General features: G+C 44.5%; 1 protein-coding gene across 2 annotated transcripts in view; it reads right to left on the bottom strand.

The window, feature by feature from the left end:
• Window positions 1-4,364: 4,364 nt before the first annotated feature.
• The window catches only part of LOC306716058 (band 4.1-like protein 1), a 75,279-nt gene continuing 53,688 nt past the window's right edge, over window positions 4,365-25,955 (bottom strand). For both annotated transcript variants that reach the window (XM_079186607.1, XM_079186606.1), the window contains exons 10-19: window positions 24,967-25,064; window positions 24,637-24,812; window positions 23,519-23,748; window positions 20,766-20,915; window positions 13,157-13,285; window positions 9,994-10,053; window positions 8,708-8,803; window positions 8,331-8,411; window positions 8,089-8,208; window positions 4,365-7,764 (exon numbers count right to left, since the gene is read on the bottom strand). In XM_079186607.1, the coding sequence (XP_079042733.1) occupies window positions 7,759-7,764; window positions 8,089-8,208; window positions 8,331-8,411; window positions 8,708-8,803; window positions 9,994-10,053; window positions 13,157-13,285; window positions 20,766-20,915; window positions 23,519-23,748; window positions 24,637-24,812; window positions 24,967-25,064 (1,146 nt within the window). In that variant the 3' untranslated portion in view covers window positions 4,365-7,758. The remainder of the gene's footprint in view (window positions 7,765-8,088; window positions 8,209-8,330; window positions 8,412-8,707; window positions 8,804-9,993; window positions 10,054-13,156; window positions 13,286-20,765; window positions 20,916-23,518; window positions 23,749-24,636; window positions 24,813-24,966; window positions 25,065-25,955) is intronic.

Genomic DNA, 25,955 nt, shown 5'->3' on the forward strand with positions numbered 1-25,955 from the left:
TTCAGACCGAGCTCGTGTTCGGCCACGAGGACTCGTTTATTTAACCCCATGGGCTTCAAACCTCTCGGATACGCGGTCACTTTGTTCAACTCGCAGAGTTTCAGTCACATTTCTCCTCTTAAAAAGTCTAAACGTGGTTCTTGCTAAAAGTGACTGTGGTGTTCCGGTTACCGGAGACACGGGTGGAGACGTTAACACGGGAGTCCCCGCGGTAACGTGGTTTATTCGGTCAGAACCAGAGCAGTTCTCGGTGGTAATAAACACAGGTGTGTGTGTGTGTGTGTGTGTGGGTGGTAGATCAGCTGGCATCGATCTGACGTCATCATTTAGAACAGGGGTCGGCAACCCGCGGCTCAGCCGCTCTGTTGCAGTCCCCTCAGTTCTCCGTCCACAAGGTGTTTAAGCATTGTTTTCGAGATCTAATGTTTTCGAGATCTAATATATATACATCTCATATATATATATATATATATATAATATATACTATATTATGCCTTTTTAGCCTGTTTTTGACATACTGTAATATCAGATTTTTGACTTTTTTGAACAAACTATTCTATAAAAATAATATAGCTATAGCTCTTATAGGGTATATAGAGTATAGCTCTTAAAAGAACCGTTGTGGATAGCTCTTAAAAGAACCCTTGTGGGTAGCTCTTAAAAGAGCCGTTGTGTTGCGAACCTCGAGAGGCGCCAACCGCAAAATCGCCCAAGAAGGTTTCAAGGCAACAAGCCCAAGAAGGTTTCAAGGCAACAAGCGGCAACAAGCTCAGTCGAAACCGGCTTAGGCACCTCTCTCGTCGGTGACGAACTGTCGCTCAGTCGCTGTTTATATATGCTATTTATGCTAATGAGACTGTTCTGTTGCTCGCACAGGATTGGCTGACGGCAGGAGGCGGGGCTTATGAGAACCGTGGAGAGTCAACTGTCACAGCCGCTGAAAAAATGAGACACTTTGTGTTTTCTCTTCCACCGTTTTGGGGATAAAACTCACACAAGAGAACCGTTTTTAAACACAACTGTTATCGCGACAGCGAGAGGACAGTTTCCCCTTCAGACCGAGCTCGTGTTCGGCCACGAGGACTCGTTTATTTAACCCCATGGGCTTCAAACCTCTCGGATACGCGGTCACTTTGTTCAACTCGCAGAGTTTCAGTCACATTTCTCCTCTTAAAAAGTCTAAACGTGGTTCTTGCTAAAAGTGACTGTGGTGTTCCGGTTACCGGAGACACGGGTGGAGACGTTAACACGGGAGTCCCCGCGGTAACGTGGTTTATTCGGTCAGAACCAGAGCAGTTCTCGGTGGTAATAAACACAGGTGTGTGTGTGTGTGTGTGTGTGGGTGGTAGATCAGCTGGCATCGATCTGACGTCATCATTTAGAACAGGGGTCGGCAACCCGCGGCTCAGCCGCTCTGTTGCAGTCCCCTCAGTTCTCCGTCCACAAGGTGTTTAAGCATTGTTTTCGAGATCTAATGTTTTCGAGATCTAATATATATACATCTCATATATATATATATATATATATATATAATATATACTATATTATGCCTTTTTAGCCTGTTTTTGACATACTGTAATATCAGATTTTTGACTTTTTTGAACAAACTATTCTATAAAAATAATATAGCTATAGCTCTTATAGGGTATATAGAGTATAGCTCTTAAAAGAACCGTTGTGGATAGCTCTTAAAAGAACCCTTGTGGGTAGCTCTTAAAAGAGCCGTTGTGTTGCGAACCTCGAGAGGCGCCAACCGCAAAATCGCCCAAGAAGGTTTCAAGGCAACAAGCCCAAGAAGGTTTCAAGGCAACAAGCGGCAACAAGCTCAGTCGAAACCGGCTTAGGCACCTCTCTCGTCGGTGACGAACTGTCGCTCAGTCGCTGTTTATATATGCTATTTATGCTAATGAGACTGTTCTGTTGCTCGCACAGGATTGGCTGACGGCAGGAGGCGGGGCTTATGAGAACCGTGGAGAGTCAACTGTCACAGCCGCTGAAAAAATGAGACACTTTGTGTTTTCTCTTCCACCGTTTTGGGGATAAAACTCACACAAGAGAACCGTTTTTAAACACAACTGTTATCGCGACAGCGAGAGGACAGTTTCCACTTCAGACCGAGCTCGTGTTCGGCCACGAGGACTCGTTTATTTAACCCCATGGGCTTCAAACCTCTCGGATACGCGGTCACTTTGTTCAACTCGCAGAGTTTCAGTCACATTTCTCCTCTTAAAAAGTCTAAACGTGGTTCTTGCTAAAAGTGACTGTGGTGTTCCGGTTACCGGAGACACGGGTGGAGACGTTAACACGGGAGTCCCCGCGGTAACGTGGTTTATTCGGTCAGAACCAGAGCAGTTCTCGGTGGTAATAAACACAGGTGTGTGTGTGTGTGTGTGTGGGTGGTAGATCAGCTGGCATCGATCTGACGTCATCATTTAGAACAGGGGTCGGCAACCCGCGGCTCAGCCGCTCTGTTGCAGTCCCCTCAGTTCTCCGTCCACAAGGTGTTTAAGCATTGTTTTCGAGATCTAATGTTTTCGAGATCTAATATATATACATCTCATATATATATATATATATATATAATATATACTATATTATGCCTTTTTAGCCTGTTTTTGACATACTGTAATATCAGATTTTTGACTTTTTTGAACAAACTATTCTATAAAAATAATATAGCTATAGCTCTTATAGGGTATATAGAGTATAGCTCTTAAAAGAACCGTTGTGGATAGCTCTTAAAAGAACCCTTGTGGGTAGCTCTTAAAAGAGCCGTTGTGTTGCGAACCTCGAGAGGCGCCAACCGCAAAATCGCCCAAGAAGGTTTCAAGGCAACAAGCCCAAGAAGGTTTCAAGGCAACAAGCGGCAACAAGCTCAGTCGAAACCGGCTTAGGCACCTCTCTCGTCGGTGACGAACTGTCGCTCAGTCGCTGTTTATATATGCTATTTATGCTAATGAGACTGTTCTGTTGCTCGCACAGGATTGGCTGACGGCAGGAGGCGGGGCTTATGAGAACCGTGGAGAGTCAACTGTCACAGCCGCTGAAAAAATGAGACACTTTGTGTTTTCTCTTCCACCGTTTTGGGGATAAAACTCACACAAGAGAACCGTTTTTAAACACAACTGTTATCGCGACAGCGAGAGGACAGTTTCCACTTCAGACCGAGCTCGTGTTCGGCCACGAGGACTCGTTTATTTAACCCCATGGGCTTCAAACCTCTCGGATACGCGGTCACTTTGTTCAACTCGCAGAGTTTCAGTCACATTTCTCCTCTTAAAAAGTCTAAACGTGGTTCTTGCTAAAAGTGACTGTGGTGTTCCGGTTACCGGAGACACGGGTGGAGACGTTAACACGGGAGTCCCCGCGGTAACGTGGTTTATTCGGTCAGAACCAGAGCAGTTCTCGGTGGTAATAAACACAGGTGTGTGTGTGTGTGTGTGTGGGTGGTAGATCAGCTGGCATCGATCTGACGTCATCATTTAGAACAGGGGTCGGCAACCCGCGGCTCAGCCGCTCTGTTGCAGTCCCCTCAGTTCTCCGTCCACAAGGTGTTTAAGCATTGTTTTCGAGATCTAATGTTTTCGAGATCTAATATATATACATCTCATATATATATATATATATATATATATATATACAATATATACTATATTATGCCTTTTTAGCCTGTTTTTGACATACTGTAATATCAGATTTTTGACTTTTTTGAACAAACTATTCTATAAATTCTATAAAAATAATATAGCTATAGCTCTTATAGGGTATATAGAGTATAGCTCTTAAAAGAACCGTTGTGGATAGCTCTTAAAAGAACCCTTGTGGGTAGCTCTTAAAAGAGCAGTTGTGTTGCGAACCTCGAGAGGCGCCAACCGCAAAATCGCCCAAGAAGGTTTCAAGGCAACAAGCGGCAACAAGCTCAGTCGAAACCGGCTTAGGCACCTCTCTCGTCGGTGACGAACTGTCATTTAATTTTCTTGTGAATTTCTTTTACATACTATACTACAACTTTAAAATGATATTCCTGATTGGATAGTCAAATGAGATGTTAATCAGAACACCCCGATGGCTATTTAGGAGGAGCGGTCTACATAAGGTCAAAAATACATGCGCATGCCTGGTATGCCTGGTAATACACTTGCACACTTACATTTTAATGCAATCAAACTAAATGTTTACTTGGTAATACTCATGACTGGTAAGCTGATCTCGGTGTTAAAAACCGGTGACATCCTCTTTTAGGGAGAAGTTCTTCAGTCTACTTTGTGTCAGATCGTTCATGTAATAATACAGAAATGCTGGTAATCTGTGGCCTTTTCTATAAACGCATGAGTCAAGTCCCTTTATATGTCGAGTGAAGTGAAGTGAAGCAGAAAATACACTAGATGGCACTAACAGCACATAAATAACTTCTTTAACTCTATGTGCTGATTTAAGCCACGAGATGGCAGTGCAGAACCAGGACATTTCCCTTCTGTTCCACTACAATAACACTACCCTCCATTCCTCTCACATTACAAAACCTATTTATTACATATGATGAATTACTGATGTAATGAAGTAAACAAAGAATACGTTTACCCCACGGTCCACTCCAAAGTGCAATCCCTCTCCCCCCTTTTGTGGAGTCAGAGACAGTGTTTGAATCATACTGAGACATTTATTTATGCATGTATGTTTTCCATTTAGACTGAATGCAAATACAGCAAATACACACCACCAAGCACTAGGGGGAATGTAGAGCAAAGATGCAGTGGAGAATTGAAGGTGGAGGCTAAACAGCGGCGCAGCTTGATGCTCTTCAGGAAAATAAAAATAAAAACAGAACAACCTCAAATCCATAATCTGAACTCATCTGGTTTTCCACATTAATGGGGCCAATACAGGTTGTCATCTTGCTGAGGACTCAACGGTGCAAAATTCAGAGAGACTTCTACGCTTAATGACACATTCTTTACAAGACAATAATTCACTTTTTAAGACCAGCTCCTCTGCTCCCTGAGGGGAGAGCTCGTTTCCACGTCTGCCTCGTGGGGATTAACGGCGCTTTCGGCGGAGCTCTGATAACTGTGGCTGCAGCTCTCATAACCACGACTCCAAACGTAAGGCACCCGTTCATGAGACACTTCTATTGCACTGCTTCTCCTTACGATTACACTCACTGCCTCACCTCTTGACCCTAACAACACATCCCTGCTCCTGTCAATTTCTAAAGAGTTTAAAGGGTACTACACGGAACATATATACATATATGTATATGTAATAGAGAGGCCCTCCATCCTTCAACGCACCACCTCACCCACAGCGTCTCTCCTGATGCTTACAGTCGTCTTCCATCAGTAGTGTGTCCAGTAGGCTACTACAGCACAGACAGGTTGTTTTTTTCCCCAACAAGCTTACAGTATTTATGTATGTGCTGCTGTCAATGCAAGCAAGTGCCTTCACAACAGTCCAGTGTCATATGACAATAAAAAAAGAAGAAATAAAAACAAAAACAGCACAAAAAAAATGCAAATAATCAGTTTGTGAATCTCATTTCCTCAGACACATCACCAGCAGGGGTCGACAGTTTCAAGTCAGGGGATGGGAGGATGAGACGACAAAGCCATGGTCACAAAGTGTCGGGAAAAAAAAGCTTCCTTTTGAATACCGCTAACTCTGTGTTGTAGGTTTTGGTTACGCTTGGGTTAGCCTACACATGAGAGTTCACAGTTTTCTCCCTTTAGAGGACAGAGGACACGAGCAATGGCTGCTTATTGCAAATTCTTCTTTTTTTTTACAAGCAGTGAGTGCGCTTCACCGCTTTCTGGTGACAGTAGCACAAAGTTAACAATGACGGCTAACATGGGTCAGGCTCCATCACAGCGGGTTCTTATGGATGATTAAGTGATGCATAGTATATTATTAAAGGTCATCTCCAGGTTATATGCTATGTGACAGCCGTCACGTGGATGGACGGCGCTCGGTGTATGTCCCACTGTGAGTCTCGGCTTTGTCTGTCAGGGGGACGGGGGACGGGGGGGCACAGGCCTCACATTCACCACTCCTATAAATACAATTAGAAACTCATACACCATAACTTAAAAGAGTTAATCCAACATTAAAAAAACAAATAAAGTACCCATGTTAGCCTTGTGGTTTGAAACATTTCAGGCAGTGCTTGTGAACATGCACGTATGCGAACTTTAAAAGCTTTTTTTTAAGTTGCCGTTTAAAGCCGCTATCATCAATATTTTCATACTCCAAAAATATTTCAAATGATGAACAAACATGATATTACAGGCACAACAAAAAAAAAAGAAAAAACTAAAAGATTTGTCCCCCAAATCACTGCATTTCTCTCCAATGCAGCACAACTTCACAATTTGGGCCAACTACTCTCTAGTTTTGGGTGAGATCTCTCTGATTAACTGTGTAAGATCTCCCAGCGTCGAGCAAAGTGACGGCTCAACAAACTTCTGTTTTTATAATGAAGCTCTCTCAGCGAGAGGTTTCAGCGTGTTCACACATGAAGCCTGAAACGTCCAAAAGCGCAAGAATCACGTGCAATCAGTTTCATGATGGAAGTCAGTAAAATCAAATGAAAACACATCAGCACATTTCTGGAACGTATTAGATAAAACATTATTTATATTAAAATATCTCTACAAATCCTATGACTGTGCCCGAAACGTGTGACCAGCATTTCTTAACGTGGAAGGCGAGTTGACGTCGAAAATAAAAACGGTAACGGTGAACGGGACCGGGACAGTGTCGGTTGCATGTCGGAGTTCCAGCTGTCCACTGAAGTGTTCCACATCTGTCCCTCCTCAGTGGACTCCGCCCACATCACCCACGTGTCCACTACGCATTGGCCCCAGAGATCTCCAGGTGCTCAGTCCCATCATGTCGGAGCACTTCATGGATTTAAAATGTGGACATGTTTGTGTATTTATTGATTTATTTTTTTCATTCCCTCTGCTATTTTTTTTTATTGAATCATGCAGATTATCTGATATTATACATGTTTCATAAACAAGCAAACACTGGACATAAATTAGATCCTCTATAGATAAAAATGTAAAAAGCTAATAAGACAGCTGTTGATTATACTGAAGGTGTCGCAGCCGGGAGGTGGCAACAATCGAGCGAAAGGCCGCTGCTTGGTGCCGACCTCCCAGCCGCCAGCGGTGTCCCCCCCCCCCCCCTCCGCTCTTATACCTCATTCATTTCATATGGGACACATGTTTGGGAACCTTACAATTCAAAGTAGTCATTTGTGAAGGAAGGGTGTTGGGGCGAGGTGGGGGGAGTTTGGGGTTGAAAACTCATCGATTCGAATGACGCTCATGGTTCAAAGGAATCAAAATGTATTAGATTGAATAATATGCAGGTCAAGTTTCAGACTCCAACAGAGGTGAATTGAAATAGCTGGGACTACTCCACTTCTTTATACTAAGCGGTAAATCATCCAGTAGAAGACGTTTTCCTGTTCCATAATGAGGCGGAGGGCTGGTGAAGGCTGGGTCGGGCCAGGACGAGGGGCCGGTTTGGGTCGGAGGCCGAGTCACAGTTGGTTTTTTCTGAATGGACGGGAGCGGAGGTATACTGCTTCATGGAGCGCAGTCTGTTGTTGTTTCGGTGTTTCCACAAACGGGGTAGAGAGCCCTAGTATCTGGGTGGTGGCGTACTGCGGGGGGGGGAGGCAGGCCAGCAGACGCGCAGCTGGAGGATGCTCTCCTGTCCCCCCTTCCCCGTCTCAGGAGCCACCATGGCCGATCAGGACTGCAAACGAGACAAACAGCAACACAGATCATCACAGCGCATGGACAAGGATGGAAATTAGACGATGGGTAAATACCATCCGGGCACAAAAATGTGAACTATACTACGACTTTTTTATTATGTTTATGACACACTATACTATGACTTTTTTATGAAACTATATGACATATGTTATGACGTCCTCTGAAACCTTGGGCCCCCCTGACCCGGAGGAGCCCGCTGAACCCGTTCAATAATCGATCCAATCACACGAAGCAAGGCGATCTTGTAACCGGCGCGTCGTGATCACATGGCCAGACCGTCAACACTGTAGGAGTCACGCACCTCTGCTTGCTGTTGCTGCAGCTCCTCAGTGGGAGACTCCGTTTCCCTGATCACCACTGCTTTTGTCACCAGCATGTCGGGGTGCTGCTGCTTGGCCTCTTGGATGGCCATGGCGAGGGCCTGGAGGGACATGAGGCATCAGCGCGTGGGTCATAACCCTCACATATGAGCTCCCCTGTGCCTTATGACTTATTGAACATACAGAGCGTGTGTTGCAGTGTTTCGGTTATTCTCCTTCTCACCTGATGTTGGTCCACATCATCGTCTCCTGTGATTATAATCCTTTTCTCGATTCTGGTCTCCGAGTAGCCTCCTTTCACAGTCTGGGGAACACATACAGGGAAAAATGAAATGTAATGACTCATTCCCAACAATTAAACATGTCAGTTTATGGAAGACAAAATAAGTTATCAAAGATATTAGATATATATTCTTCCCCTTATCACTCATACGCCAATAAATCAATACAATTATTTACATCTATCCGATTCAGGTCATCCACTCCCACACGTCGACAACGAGGGATGAAACGTATTGTGTACCAAAAGACACAGATGTGGTGGGCTGACTCCGAGCTCCAGTCATTAAACTGTAACCATGGGAACAGATGAGGTGTTACCTTGGTAACTTGAGTTGTGGTTGCTGAGGTGACGTTCTCAGCGGTGATGGTCAGCGGGGACACAACGGACTCCCTCCCCTGGGTTCCGGCTTTTACCTACAGCACAGTCGATAACAGGAGAGTCATACACGCATGGAGGGACGCACACAAACACACACACACGCGCACACACACGCACACACACGCACGCACGCACGCACGCACGCACACACTCATAAGACAACATGTAGTGTCGTCTCAGCCAGTGGGTCTCGACCTCCCGGGCTGAATGTGTGAAGGCACAGCCGGGTAATGGAGGGAGCCTTCTGACACTCGATGTGATGTGTGTCAGACACTTCCTCACTTCCTGTTCACTAAGAATGGGTCAAACGTCAGGGAGATAAAAGCCCCTCCCTCTATTTAAGAGGTACTCCAACAATCTAGTAGTGCACCTTCATAAATCTGGGACACTCACAAGAAGCAGATTTCGTTTTTCGTTTTTTTTTTAAACAATCCGAACTGAAGCTTCAAAGCCAGAGCTATCCAGACGTTTACTCCCCAGCGTGGGTCAAATTCCAACTACATTTCCTCTAATTAGTTTTGTTCTGCCTTTTACTAACTGGTAAATGGTCACATCGTTAAACGTGCCCTGTGGAGTGTATGCTTCGGCTCTAACACGCGTGTTGGATGCTTTCGCTTCCTCATGAAGCATTTGCAACTCCAAGTGTTTTTATTGAATTCAGCATTGTTTACTTCCATGTTCTCTAGCTTGCACTCTTCCTTTCCCCTTGCCTTTGTTGGTGCATTACCACCACCTGCAGTTCAGTGGAATAGCATGAAACCCCTGGACTGTGTAACGCCTCATCTGCCTGCATGCGTGTGCACGTGACAAACAAAACGGGGACCGCTCATAGCTGCTACATAGCTGCTACATAGCTGCTACATAGCTAATCGAGAGCTCAAAATGTCCACCAGGAAACCTTCGAGACACCACACCTTTCCTCTTAAAAAAAACTGTATATATAAGAGCGAGAAGGCATCCACATCCTGTGAACATTTGGCTCACACACACACACAAATGTTCTTTTCTAACAATATATATTTTGACGTGTATTCAGAAGATAAGAAGTGAAGGTCAAGGTTTCAAAAAGGAGACAGCGAGAGTACAATCGCTGAAGTTTCTTACTCTGCTGCCCCCCCCCCCCCCCCACACACACACACACACACACACACACACACACACACACACACACACACACACACACACACACACACACACACACACACACACACACAGATGTACTTACAGGGGAGCCATTTTCTTTAAGGGCAGCAGGAGCCTCCCGCGGGCTGACGGCTCCGAAGTTCTGAAGGAGAGAGAAGAAAAGTCTTTATTAACTTCCTTGTATCAACAAAGTCCGGCTACATGAAAGAAATGCAACAGGCGATGATGCACAGGAGCATTGCTTCAATCAGCGTATTAGAAATACACATCAGTTATTACTAATAAGGCAGCCACACAGAAGGACATGCTATTTTTTTATCAGCATGAATTTCATTTGAAATCCCTGGTCACTCGACAAATGTGAGTTAAATTGTATCCTTCCTTTTAGCCTCTTAGCTGCTGAATGCTCCACTAAGATCACCAGCTGGTCGCTCACTGTGTAGTGCTTTTGCTCTGAATACCGCTGCCTGCTGCAACCGAATACGAGGCCATGAGAGCGGTGAAGGTGAACCAAACGTAGAGCTGTGAAGAACTGTAGACTGGGTTTGTCACGGCAAGCAACCCCTCTCACAATACTCATAGTCATGTGATCCTTTTCTTTAGGGTGTAAAAATATGGATTAGTAAAAGTAATTAGGACCCAAATCCATATTAAAAATGGTCTCAGTATACTGTTTTGGCAGTACACATATCATCATTTTGTATCATTTGATACACTATGTGATACACTATGTGTGACATTGATCAATGCCGTTCAAACTGCGACTGTCAAATTCAACTTAACAAAGAGACGTCGCAATATTTTTCCAAAGATTAAATTGTGGTAGAACAGCGTGCAACAGCGTCTAACAGCATTAGCATCTGACAGCCTTTTTGGCATGATACTGTCTGATATCGTCTATTCTTTACACTTTTTCTATTTCTATTATATCTTATGTGTGCACACTGCATACTCAAAAGCAGCTTAGATCCAGATTGTGGTAGCTATATAGACCTTTTTCACAGCAGACATTGTGACATGTCGATATCACACATAACCAGCGCTTTCCATTTCAGTGAGCTAATTCCAGGGCGGTGGCGTTGTGCATGCCGGCTCACTGTCGTGGTTTACTGAGACACCTGATGGAACCGAGCCATCGTTAATGACATTCGTTGCACCTGTGGTGAAGAGTGACGGCGTCTGTCTGTGGAGCCACAAGCAGGAAAGAAGCCTCCATATCTGTTGGGGAGGTTTAATGTGTACTTTTGTGATAAAACTCTATAAAACTATCTGCGGCACACTAAAACACAGTCATAAAGGAAAATAAACTGATACAATAACAGTAATAATCAGTAACACGGCAATGATCAGATAAAAGTTTGCCAAACAGAATCAAATTACTAAATTGATTTCCGAAGGGGAATTATTATGTTACAGTCTCTGATAAAGAAATACAAGAACAAATATAAATAAAGGACTTTGTCATAATTCTACAATATATAACACAAGTTGGTAGCCAGGTGGCGCTGCACAGCAACAGCAAAAGTCCTGTATTGAATTCAGCAAGAGCGTGTCTCACTGCTTTTGAAAACGATTGAATAAAAGAAGGGAGATTGTGTTATTTTGTCCTTCAAAAGCTACACATTCTCACTTAAAAGCAACTGAATGAACCTAAATTCTTCAAATGAAGAATGAATTGGAAAAATAGAAACTAAATATGATACAATCTCTTTAGTACTGTAACTCTTTGTATTGACAACACATTTCACAGCCACCATGACTGACAATCAAACCAATAACAGCTTGTGGAAACATGAATTGTTCATGAAGGCAATCCTCAAGATGAACAAATTCAAAGGCAGTCACATCACATCACATCACAGCCTTTGTGCTGCCGTTGAGAGACTGTACAGACATGACATGGTTCCCTCTGCTGGCTGAACCATGTTAGTGCTGGAGATCTTTGTGTAATCCATGACGTCATCCTCCACTTGCTGCAGATGCACACACACACACACACACACACACTATGGACATAAGAATGATCTGGCACTTCAAAAGGGACCCACTCGATATCATTGCCCGGGTTCATTCGCACCACAAGCTGAATGGCTGAAGAGCCCCGAAGCCATTAGCTACATTTTAATGAGGCACCTGTGGGACAAGCCAGGACGCACTCAGATTTCTGCCTCCGGAGATGAATGGGATTCACACCTGCTTTCATCATCCGCATTAATACACCGACTGTCAATACTGTAATTACACCATAATGATGCTGCTATGTCTTCCCCGTCTGGGGAACGTGGGCTTCATGGCACTGCGGCCCAAAGAAAAGGCTTCCTACTCTCATCAGGACCAACTCCAGAGATCCTATGATGAGCACTGTCGCTCACTTTCTATGCTGTAGCTTAAAATTGTATCAGCAATTAATATCTAAAACATGACATTGAGAAAATGAACAAGAGCAAAATAATACACACACACACACACACACCCTTTGGGATACATGCTTGTTCTTGCCAAATTGTTAAACGAGTAGAACGATACCAGTGTTGTGCCCGTTTGATGCATTAGAAGCTACTGCCAGCTAGCTTAGCTTAGCATAAAGACTGGAAACAGGGGGAGACAGCTAGCCTGGCTCTGTCCAATGGAGACCAAATCCGCTTGCCAGCACCTCTAAAGCTCCCTAATTAAATTGCTTTATTTTGTTTGCGAAATCCATACAAAAACCGAAGCGTACGTGTAGTTAGGCAACCAATGTAGCAGACGCTAGGAAGTCACTGCGCTCGGCCAAACAAAATCGTCCCGCACACAAATTCCTCTAAAAACATAACGTGTTGTTTTTACGCCTTGGTTTCTGTACAGAAAACAAAACAAGATTTAACTTAATTAGTGACTTTCCGAGGTTACAGAAGGTGGATTTTGTTACTTTCAGACAGCTAAGCTAATGCGATGCTGGCTGTAGCTTTGTATTACACAGACAGGTATGACTTTCAGCAAGAAAGCAAATATGTGTACTTCCCAAAACATCAAACTATTCCTTTAACAAATGTTGGGTCTGGATAAAAATATGAAGCCGACTTTAATCTGCAAAAAGTGGTAAAGATTGTAGCTTACTTATATAAGATAAAATGCTACAATTATCAATATACATGCAGCAAATGACTTAACAGGGACAAAAAAAAAAAAGGCAGCAGACATGTGAATTTACAGCAACACATTGAACATGACAGTGCAGTTTGCTTCTCTTCCTATTGTTGCTTTACCTGCGGTGAGACATTCGTGATGCTGGGGTGGACCTCCGATCCATTCGTATGCGTCTCAATCTTGGAGTCAGCCCTCTTCAGCATGTGTGCCATGCTCACAGCACTGGCTTCCTTCTTTGCCACGGGAGGCTGTGTGAAATATGAACAGCGGAGTTAAAGCCAAACAACATCAGCATTTCCCTGCTTTCCCTCTGCTTCGGAGCAGCACCGGCACACAACTTTTATTTATTGGATTGTTCAGCTTGATGAAAGCATGCAAATGATGAAGCAGCGGAGGGGGAATTAAAAGAAACGCTGACAAAAATAAAGTGGGTGAAAAATCCATAAATGAATACATCAACAAATAGAATAACACATCGAGGGTGGAACAAAATTAAGCATGAAAATAAATTTCACAAAATTCAAACAATGGGAAATGATCCAACAACAACAAAAAATAGCTTTAAAAGAAAAAAAAGCTGCAGGTCGTTATGGCACCAAGTCCAGCCAGGCAGGGTGAATCCAGTGGGTGATGATGACGAAGGATGATAACTTTCATCTGTCTACCTCGTGATGTGCTCCCTCCTCAGGAAACTTCTCCTCCATGGGAGACTTGTCCCGGGAGCCCATGAGACGGGCGGAGTAGAACCTGGAGGTCTCCTCGAAGTCCTCCCGGCCCACCTCGGGCTGTCGCTCCCTCTCTCCCATCTCCGACATGCACCTAGAGAAGTCCTCGGCGCCGGAGTGGAGGTCCATGATGACGGTGAAGTCGACCTCGGCCTCCAGGCTGGACGTGGAGCTGACCGTCATGCTGGAGCACTTGCGCTCGATGCCCAGGTGGGTTTCCCTCATGCAGGCCACCGTGTCCCGCTCCTGATCCTCCTCCTCCTCCTCCTCCGAGGCCATGTTCGGCTGAGGCCTCCTGTCCCCGAGCTCCTTCTGGGGCGGGTACAGAGGGTAAAGGACCACCACTCTAAGGTTACAAAACTGCAGAGGGAGGGACGACGAAGATGACATGGGATGGGATGGCGGTATCACCCGTGTGTTTGAGGGTTTCGTGTTTGCTGGGATTCATGGAGGACTCACATTCAGAGCCATTGTACATGCAATGTATCCTGAATATACAGTATAACAAATCATAGGGCATGCAGTCGTATCAGAACTCTAAAGTTTTATAACAAATGTGTTTTTAATTACAACAGCGGCTGGTAATTAGAAAAAGTAAAGGAAAATATGTCTACCCCAAGAAATTAGGACTTGTTCTCGTCTTTGCTTCTTCTTCAGTGATTCTGAAATCTCCTAATTTTTTTTCCAGAGCTAATAGTAGACAACGTGAACCAATATATTCGTAATTCAGTTGAGTTACAGAGCCACAGTACTAGACAAATAATAAATGTTTGGAACATTAAAGCATGTAAACATGTTTGTAGATACTGAGAGCATTCTGTGCAGATTATCAAGGAGTGCAGTATTACCATTTCTCTAGGTATTATACTATTACTTTATGGTATTATTTTCTATGAATATGATAAGTAAAATAGGTAAAATAATTGGCCAAAAAATGCATGAAATAAAGGCTGAAATGAATTGTTACGCAGTTTCCCAGTCAGCCTGAAAACTTTATAACTTCATTCTCAATTTCATAGCATCCGGAGTCTCTACTCTCTGCCTTTGTGGGCAACAGGTTACTGAAAGCTTTCAATTAAAATGAGGGAAAGAATAAAGTACCGACATGCCAACCTGTGATGAAGGGGTCAGAGGCGAAATTCCGAAAGTTCTGTTTTAAAGGGATAATAATTCAGGTGTTTCGAAGTGGGGTCGTATGAGGTGATTATCCATAGTCAGTGTGCTACCTGCAGTAGAGACGTGAGTGTGCGCTATATCTAGAGGAACCTTGTCTATGCTCTCTTCAAAGTGATCCGTCGCCTTTGACAAACACAGTATAGACTTTCAGTTCAGTTCCATGTGGGAAATTATTCTAAATATAGCGTATACACTTAAACTGATATTGCTTTGCTCGTGTGTTGGTACTCGTCGAACGCCACGCCGTTATACACCGACTACGGATAAGTAGCTAATACAACAGCACTGCAAAAACACCCAAACTATCCCTTTAAGGGGTGACCAGCCAAAATTACAATGAAGCTCCAGTTAATTTAAAGTACTGCCGCTCATATTAATTACACCAACACTAGGTAATTAGATCGTAGTTAAAAAAAACTAGATCATGCCAGCAATAGCCAAGCGTAAAGGGTTCTCTTTTCTACCCACACATTCTATTCAAACTCCCGATGATGGATGACTGCAGCTGAGTAGCCAGCGACAAGTAACATGCTTCATCCTTTATAGCTATTCGTTTTTTGTATACACAAACTGGTGCAGTCAGGTGGGAGGCGCGCAGTTTACCCGCGAGCGGCACAGAGAGGAATGAGGGATGATGGGTGGTGCGTGTGAAGGTGGGTTTAAATGCGAATGAATAACCTTGAAATCAGCGAACGGCTCTTCATAAATGGCAGGAGTAGTGACGGGCTCCTGCAGAGGGGGGGGGGGAAGCAGAGAAAAGAGCAGAGAGAGAGCATCCGAAGGTTAGCACAAGCTGAAGTGGACAGTGGACAGACAGACCACCACACAAACAAGAGATCTGAGCGGCAGAGCTTGACTGGAGCCTGAACAATATGAGGTCAGCGTGTTCAGTCCCAACCTAAACTGGGATGGTTAGACTCCAAATCTATATATTAGCCATACATTTCAAAGTAGCTAATAATTCAGTGTTTTTTTTTTTGTATTTTTGTATTTCTTTTGAATGACTTAAAACCCAAGTTTAGGTAAGAAATTCAGCCGGAGCCAATCGAAGCCCACCGGGTCTGTTTAGATCCAGTCAGGTCCAAATGGATTCAGGCACAAATTTCAAGCACTACTTACAATACAGTTTTCGAGGACAGAAAAGAGGTGAGCGTACTGCAACAGAAACAACATCTACAGCCAGGTTTACTTGTTAGAATTAGCAGAAAGAGCAGGACGAGAGAGAATCATGCATTGTATAATGAGCAGGTTTTCAGCAGAGCAGCATTGACCAACTGAGAAAGTGTTGCAACACTACGCACCTTGAATTTCAAATCATGTTATATCACAGAAGTCAAATAATAGTGTTAAATGTCCAATGGAAGGTGCCGTGGTGCATTTCAAAGCCTGTCAAAAATGACTGCGCGAATGGGGTCCACGTGTTTGAATGAGCGCCTAATATTTTCCCACACTCCCCCGAGTTCAATCCGATTCTTGGTACGATTGTCACTCGCCAGCGAGGTCGTTCGCACGCTGTGAGTTACGCAACACCTCCTCCCGTGCCCGTTTAATCCGATACGTTGCAAGACCTTGACTCAGATGAAAAGGTGGGAAATGATGGAAGCTGTCATGTCTGCTCACGTCAAATTCCCTTTCATTCCCTGCCGGGCCAAAACGCGTGCAAGCTCCTAATGATACCAACAGTGAAAATGAAAGCAGCAAATCTGACGGTGTCAGGCACTGAGCTGTGGCGTGTGACTGCTCACTGCCTGCTGGGGTTTCACAGTTGGGCGGAACCAATGTGTTTACATCACTGTTAAGTTTTCTAACCGGAGGAGAGCAATATGCGTCTGGTTTACTATCACCAACCGGAAGGATCGAGGGATATTTTTGCAAATTGTGTTGACGCAAGTTCGTCAGGTTGATGTACTTTCTCAATCATTTTTGTGCGCCAACCAATTCTATACTCCATTTATCTCTAATTTTGGGTAATAATAGCTGCCTGTCGCAAAGTAATGGATGGCAGTACTTTTTAAATGAGTATGCAACAAATAGTCTGTTTTGTATTCCCAGTTTTTGAAAATGGCACGGGGAAGTGTACAAAAAAAATAATAATCGGAGCGATGATAATATGTAAGCCTTTCTCTCCCTGCCACCCTCTTGACAAGAACGACGTGAGCTGCAAAGAAATCTGAGGCTCACAAGTAAGAGAAGGTGAAGACAAACCAACCACCAGAACATGAGATGTTGATTTGTGCCTTCTTTTTTTCCCTACATTTCACAGCCAGTGGTGAGCTGTATTTGCTGGCAATAGGAGGGGAAGAATCGGGTTGCCGTATGGGAAAATGTCCAAACATTTTTTATTTTATTTTTGACAGACTTGACGGAGCAAAGGTACCGCTCCGCCTGCTCTCCAAACAGGCACGAACAGGTAAGATGGATGAGTGTTTCAAGTCACTGAAAACGTAGGGGGGGGGGGGTAAAAAGAAGAAAAAAAATGGCGTGCGAGTCTGTCTGAAGCTCATGCGATGCTTTAACTCCAATGACTGAATAGCGGATGTCAAGCAGAGTTACCGAGTGTCTCTTCTTGGCTGCGTCCAGGCTCGGCTCCCTGCCGGCGTTTCGGCTGTTCCGCAGTATTAGCCCAGACTCCCGGGCCTTCTGTGTTTTCACCGGCGGGGCTGGGGGAGCCATTTTGGGAAGCGCCAAAATCTTTGAGCCGAACAACTGACTCTCTGCGGGTATTCTGGCAGACTGGTGGCCATCATCGGGATGATCTGTTTTAGCGATACCCTCCAGATCTGCCGAAAACGCCGGATAGAAGGCGGCTGCGGCGTTGTCAGTCCAGGTGAGGTCTGAGGATCCCTCTGGAGAGCCCACCGACCAGCGGTGTTCTCTCCTGAGGGCCCATGTGAGCTCGTCCTGTCCCGTACCGTCCCTTTCGTCCTTACACGCTACGCTCTTGGACCGCTCTGGCTTGAGAGGGACGATCCTGGAGATCTCCGACTGGCAGCCGCTGCCTGACAGCCGGTGGAGGGACGTCCTCTGTCCTCCCGTGAAACCCTCCAAGTCCTCCCCCCCGGAGCTACTGACCTTCCTCTCGTGCGTCCTCACCTGTCGCAGCTTAACCTCGGCTAGCTCTTTGTTGTCGATAAGGCCCCGCCCTCGCACCTTTGTCGCACACTCCCCTTTAACACCCGCCAATGAACTATCATGTTCTATCTTTTCGAGTCCGTTCACCGAGTCTGAATCGACATCAGCTGGCTCGACCTGACTCGCTTTTCTCTTTACCTGCTCTGCTCCTAGAGTGGAGACCACCCTGCTTTCTCCTATCGACATGTCCTCTTGTTGGCTGTCTTTAAACACCCTGACAGACTGATCCTTTCCCTCATCATCTTTCATCATTTCCGCGGGCGATGACTCACAATGATTTCCTGTTTTGGAGTTTTTTTCTGGACTGTTGTCCGACTCCGAGCCCTCACTCTCTTCTTCAGTGGAATCGCCGCTTCCTTTCTTATAGATGAGCTCGGCAGGCATCCCCAGGTTTAAGCTCTGGGGTCTCCTCTTTTTCCGTGGTTTAGAAGCTGTGCGTTCCTTTATCTGCCGAGAGCCGGGGGCCACATCATTGTTTGCCTCGGGGTCTGAGGCTTCAGGTGGTTTGCTTTGAGATTTGTCTTGAAAGGAATCTGCGTTCTCCGTTAATTGAATCACGAAACGACTTTTGTTAGCCGGCCGTGGCTCAGAGCACTCATCTGCCTCTCTGGACGATTTTGTTGATGGAAAATCATCAATATGGCTTTTCATTTCTTTTCTGTCATACCCTGTTACCTCTTTATGTATCATCTTGGCAACGTCTATTTCTTTTTCCAGCTCCCTTTTCTCCAATGAGGAATCAGATGCGAGAGATCTGTTCTTTTCTTCTGCCTTCCAGTCATGGTCCTGTTGATAAGTTTCTTGTTTTTCAATCAATACCCACTCCTCAGAGCCCTACATGTTGGTATAGATTAAACACAGTTAGACATGCCAAGCACAGCTGCAAAAAAAAAAATGAAATCTATACAATCATTTGAATCACAGTAAAGGGAACAAAGAGTAGACCTGGTACATGAGGTATAATAGAGCTGCAACTAACGATTATTTTTCATTTGCGATTAACCTGCAGATTGTTTCCTCGATTAATCGATTGGTATAAAATGTCTTTAAATATCTTGTTTAGACTGAAGGACTCAAAGATATTCAGTTTAATATGATATAAAACAGAGAATATATTTGAGACCATAGCTGAGAGGCCAAAACCAAAACATTTTTGCATGAAAAATCACTTTAATGATCAATCTATTATCAAAATAGTCTGAGATTATTTTTCTGTCGACTAATCGTTGCAGCTCTAGAAGTGAACATGAATTTACTTTGGGGGATTCATTGTACAACATGTGGTGGCATTTTCCGAAATAGATAAGACACGTGAGTGACAATGATGCTCGGTAGGCAGTGCATTTCACCAAAACACAGATGCTATGAGCTAGAAGTATCATGGAAGAGAAAAGAGTGAGAAATGTGCAACCTCAGGCGAAGCCACCACAGTCTTCTGGACGAAACCCTCAACAGAAAGGCTGTTAACAGGGTCCTTCCCCACTGCTTGGCCCGCCGACTGGCCGGCACGAGGCAGAGGAGAGAGTTCGAAAGAAGAGGGGAAGAACAGCGGTTAGAGCTCGGACTCGAGGGACGAAAAAAAGACAGGGAGTGAATTAGTGAGACGCACAATAAAACCATTTCATGCAAAAGCGAGAAAATGGGGAGAGACAGAAAGAATCAGTGCTAACTGGTCTTAACTGAGTTATTCTGTAGAAGCTTTTCGATGAGCTTAAAAACATGCACCGAATCCACATAACCAAATCAGCAGACATTTGCAATGCAAACGATTTTTTTGCAACTACATCAAAGAGCTGAATCTTAGAGCACAGAGACTCTCCCCGCCTTCCACTGTCACTCAAACAGAATAGTACCCCCCCCCCCCCCTTTTACCAGGAACGAGACGCACGGCTGATTACATTTTCTGCCGCAGACAACGCTTGACATTCTCTGGGCATAATCTGATCGTCCCCAACAGCAGACGAGAGATTGTTTGAAGGGAATTTAGGAACTCGGCAAAAACACAAACCATCCTATCAGAAGACTACAATCTCAGCGCTCTATCTCCAAAAGCCTCATTACCAAAACGTGATCAAAGCTCGAAAACTGTGTCACTGTCAGGCAATCAAGGAAAATCCTTGAAAACAAAAAAAAGAAAGGTAACCGATAATTATTTCTCAAGTGCCTCACATTGAGTTAATCTCAAGAACATCACATCACTAATCTCATCAAGATGCTTCCCTTCTGTGCTGCATGTCAGTCATCCTCCGGTACCTCTGAGATATTGTCATTCCGGCACACCGGAGAGAGGCAGAATGAACATCATTATACGCATTTCTTAAAAAATAAACTGCAGATTTGTGCGGTTTACTCCCGTGAGCAGTAGTCACAGGAGACACATCTTTGAACTGCCTGTAGGGAAACACATTCAATAGCCATGACTGTTCCCACGAATCATATCTTCAGGCTTGAAATTCACATAAAAAAAGCAAAACAAAACAAGTGTCTTCCGCGTGACAAAAATATGGCCCGTTTGGCCTCGAGTTAAGCAGCAATTCGACATGGCAGCAGGCCAGACGGGAATATCAATGCCCTTTAAAGGAATGTCAAGCATCACAGTTGGCTGGATTCGAGATATTGACCATAGTGCCCCCCCCCCCCCCCCCCCCCCCCACCTCCCTCCACCTCCCTCCACCTCCCTGAGTCCCCTACTCACAGCCATCTTCTCCGGTGTGCCAGTCGGGGAGGTGGCTGACAGACGTTTCTCATGGTACGAATGCTTGCTGCTCGGCTCCCTCAGGGTTCTCTTCAGCTCGTTGATGCTGGCCTGGTGCTTCAGCAGGACGTCCTTCGACTTATCCAGGAACTGGAGGAGAACGTGTGGAAGAAAGGAAAAAAAAAAACAAGACGTGGGCACGCGTTAGCAACATTCTTTTGAAATACAGCAGCACTGACGATACGCGTGACTGAACGGGGATGTGATGTGAGCGCCGCGTATACAGAGGAGAAGCTGTGAATTGCTTTACACTTATGTTAACTAGAGATTCTGCTGGTGTTTTACTACTCTGTGCCGTGGCCCGTGAAGAACAATGGCATTTAAGATGCTATTGAAGTCCACAGAAGCCACAAACAATTATAGTTCCAGCTGATTTTTGCTTTTAAGAAGATCAGGGAAAGTAGATGAATGAAGAAATGGATACGGAACACAGCGATACTCAACTCACAGGACGGATGCCGTGTGGCCAGACGAACATTTTCTAATTCACAGTGAAAATAGATTGATTCACAATGGGAATAATTAATGTAAATAAGGTGCCAGAGTGCATAAAAACATAAAAATATTCTGAAAATTAATGCAAATGTGTTTATGACCCCTTCAGATCTAACTTGGGACCCGCTGGCCCCAGTTTAGGAACCACTTGAACACTAGAGCTGAACAATTTTGAAAAGAACATCTAATTTCATTGAAAATCATATTAAAATGATTGTGGTGTGATTTTGGTTTTGTGGGGATCTGCACCAAAAAAAGATGTTCTCCTAAATCTGTAGAATATGATGTGTAGGTCATGACATCTCCACAGACAATATTTCATTCAATATGGTATTGTTAAACACATTTAGCCTTTTACCTAATATTTGTAATAAGTTCAATGCACTTGCAGTCTATTTTACGGTATGAAACGTCTTATTTAATTTTCGGTTTAAAATATGCATTCTTGATTTTTATTGTAGTTTCTCTGTCAAATATTTTCATCTCAATCAATCCATTTTTACAGGCAGATCCTCAATCACTGAAGATAAAGAGAAGATGAAATGAAAATGTCTGATTGGAACTTCCACATAAAGTTAAGTGCAAACGTCTGACTTTTGTTGGCCACAAACTGTAGGAAATGTGGTGAATTCTGGTGCTCAGCTGCATTTTACAACTTCAACTGGTACTTCAAGACGGTGTGAATGCTAAACAAGTGAATGTAAAGAGCCCACTGATCCACACCGAACAGCATCTTTCAGTCACCGGGGCTTGGTTTTCTGCAGAACGAGTACCTTTCACCTTACATGTTGCTGATAATTCTTCTGTACTTTTATTTAAGTGGGATTTTGAATGTCAGACTTTCTCTCCTTTGTTAGAGCGGTATTTCACTTGACACTTTCAAAAGCTTTCAACTTGAAAGTACTCTTTGTCCTTAGCGGCCAGACGTGTCAAATTTCTATGACATGCTAAAAGAAATATGTAAAAAAAGGTATCCTTTGATCCGAGGGGCAGGCAAATCTCAATCTGTAGAAAAAAGCACAATGGGCTGAAGACAGGAACCTGTACCTCCTGTTTGTGCCGAGGACTGGCCTCCTGGTCCGACTGAGAGAGATGGGTTGGGGCGGGAGGAGGGGCGAGCACGAGAGGTGAAGTGTGCAGGGTCAGAGAGTGCAAGAACGAGGTCAGATGCAGAGACAGGACGGTAGAAGGTAAGTCAGTCAGAGCACAAGCAGGCAGACAGAGAGACAGACAGACAGGAGGGCAAGATTCGGCCATTTGTTATCATGCCAAGACAAATTTGGAAATACATCCCAGTAGACATTTTGGATGCAAATAAACCATCAATATTAAAGTGGAGGTTTGTGAAAGAAATGTCTTTCTTATAACAAATCACTCTGATTTCTACCTTTTTCATTTTTGCATGTCATATAGTGACATTCCTGTTTATCTTTTACTTTTCGCCAACTGTACCAATCACCGTCAGCCCAATGTTTGCTGGGATGCTTAATTATGACAAATAAGTCCAGACACAACCTTTGCAGAATCACTTGCTCATATGGTGCAATTTATATATATATATATCACTATATTTCGTATATGACGGACAGTGTTGACCGCCACAGTTGGACAGCGGTAGACAGGCGGAGAGAATGAGATTCGATTCCGACAGATATACTTAGTGGTGGATGAATACAGACAGGTATACAGACAGACAGAGACCAAATCACCAGACACCAAATACCTCCTGTTTACTGTCGACTGGTGAGCCAGCCTCCTCCTGGTCGCCAGCAAGAGTTAATAAAGAAAGAAATAGCATGTTAGCTAGGCTTGAGTTTGTCAGCATTATTAGAAAGGGTAAAAAAAAAGAAACAAAAACTGTGAAGCGGGATTCATGAGCATTGCAGTGTAATAAGCATATGAGCCTGAAGTGAACTGGCGTGAAAGGAGACGTTAGTAAATGCTAAATCCACCACAGTGACCACAGCGCTATGCCCCTGCTGCTGGATAAATTGGCCTGAGAAGCTTGTACCGCACATATTTACACATGCACCCCTGTAGTCCATGTCATCTCTCTGCACCAAAGCTGGAGATGTCTTCAAGGTGACACAATCTCTATACATTTGGACCATATTTAATCTTAACATCTACTTAGGCACGATGGAAATTCCTCTAAAAAAAAAAAAAAAAGTGACCGTTTGTCAGGAAATCTTTACTACCATGATCTCTTTCTTTCTGCTCGGGGTGACATCGCCGTCGTCGTCGTCGTGCCCCGTCTCCTCGCCCCGCTCTTGGTGACTGTCCTCCTCGTCCTGCTCCATGCTGGGCTCCAGCTCGGTCTCCTGCTCGTCCACGGAGGGGCTGTGGAGGCGCCGCTGTTCACCGAGGCTGCGGTGGGACAGGCGGTCGTGGTTCTCGCACATGCCTGAAACCGGCCGCGAGAACTCTGCTGGTAGCAAAGAGTTTAAATACAGACACAAGTCAGATTTCAACTGAGGTCATAAGGCGTAAAGTGTAAAAACGACAGGGTTATGTGAGGGACTACTTCTTGACCTGGAGCAGCGACTTATTCTTTTTTTTTCCACTTACAATTTTTGTATCGATTAAACAGTTGACATATAACATGTACATGAGTTGGCTTTACAGGTGCACGTAGGTACAGTTTTAGTTTTAGTTTTAAAGTACAAGTAGAACGAACTATCCCATTAAAATCACAGTAGCAGAATGGTCAGAGCGGCGGCCATTGTTTTGTGTATCATTGCGATTGTGGTAGCGGGCTAACTTCCCTCTAATCTAAACCTACATACGGAAAGTTGCGGACTCACTGAGGTGAGACAACTTAAACTAGCAGTGGAGGGGCAACGTTACGAAGCATAGAAAGACAGAAGAAATTAGTCAAATGTATCAATTATAATAGTGCTATTTCCACCATGCTTAAATGCTACACTGGTTACAGAAAATGAGCCTGAACAGTGATCTGGTGGCCACTGGGTCTTGCGGTCGGCCTCACTCCGCCTCACACCCTGCTGCTCCAGAGAAGAACTATTAAGCCGTCTGTCTCCGGAGCTGCTGTTCGCTCTCTTCCTTGGCCACACTGACATTGGCCAGTCCATCAAGAGTTCGATGTACGTTCTACTTCTATTCTATTTCTATGGTGGAGACGCATTTTAATGCCAGATGTGAACTGACGTACTACTTGGGATCGGGTCACCCAAGATGCATGTCTATACCAGGTGTAAACAGGGCACATCTCCAGAAATGTTTTGACAAGTAAAAGAAAATACACTCATCAGACCCTCCATAAGCAGATCTGTTAAGGAGCTACTGTGGCTCTCACCTCCGTCCAAGCTCCTGGACAGCAGGTACCTCTTGCTGGTGGAGCGATCAAAGTGCGGAGCGGGCCGGTCTATAAGAGCACTGGCCTGTCTGGTTTGAGCCTGTGTCCTTCCGCTGTATCGAAACTTTGAACCCATCACCAAGAAGCCCTTCGGAGGAGGCTCTGGAGACACCAGCCTGTGGTAATACAGTAAAAAAAAGAGTAATACTGCAACGTGTAATAAAAAGCGTGGTTGCACCGGATGGAGCTGTCACGCGTGGAAATGTTACGTTTGCCTTGATAGGCTTTGAACGGGAACCTTTTCATCTATCAGATCAGATCGATTCTTACCTGAAGAAGGTGTGATGCTCGATGCAGACCTTCCACAGCCTCTTGGCAGCTCTGTGGTTTGGAAGCTTAAAACCGATTGTGCTTTCAAACTGCTCATACTGAAGGGGAGAGAGGATAGGGAGACAGGGAGACGTGTTAAGAAAGGTGTGCGGGGCTTAGCACCAGGTGTGTTTACTCTGTTTTTGCCAAGGGGCCACCTCAGTACTTCTACGCCGAGTGAAGTTGATGGAAACCCAATACATTCATAAAATATTCAATAAGTATGCTACATCTAATTCTTGCGTGAACACTGAATCCAATCAATAAAGCAGTCTTTACTCTGTGCTGGCATGGCTACCACTACATAAGCAAACATCAGAACATGGATTTTGCCAACTGGACAGAAAGGAGCACATCAAGGCAGAGGAAGAATAACATCCAATGTTCAGACACTGGGAGCTAAACTTGCTCATGGCGCTATATTTACACTCTTTATCCTTCTATTCTGTGCTGTGGCTGCAGCTGTGGCCGCTCTGTTAAAAGGGACTCTTTCGTTGGCTCGATCACAGGCTCACTGTGCGGCTCTGTCACTTGACTGGGTCTGGGTTACACCGAGGCTCAGCATGGAAGATAAGCTGCAGCGCTGCACGGCACAATGAGGAGGGCCGAGACATCGACCCTGAACGTGCAGGGGAGCAAAACTTGGAGGTATAAAGTGGAGGATTTCACGGCCCTATGCTCAGCACAGCTGACCGCACATTCATTTCTGCTGTGACTCTCAACAGTAACAGCTGTGACATAACATCAACTATTACTGTACTCAAAATCTGAGGTTGTGGCGTCAAGGAATAGTTTGACAATTTGGGGGGAAAAGGGCTAATTCGCCTTCTTGCTAAGATGAGAAGACCGATACCACTCTCATGTCTTTATGCTAAAAATGTAGCTTAGCATAGTTTAGTGCTTAGCGTGAAAATTGGAAGCAGGGGAATATAGAGGAACAAAAAATACCT

The sequence above is a fragment of the Pholis gunnellus genome (genome assembly GCF_910591455.1).
Source record: "Pholis gunnellus genome assembly, chromosome: 3".
Classification (NCBI taxonomy): Eukaryota; Metazoa; Chordata; class Actinopteri; order Perciformes; family Pholidae; genus Pholis; species Pholis gunnellus.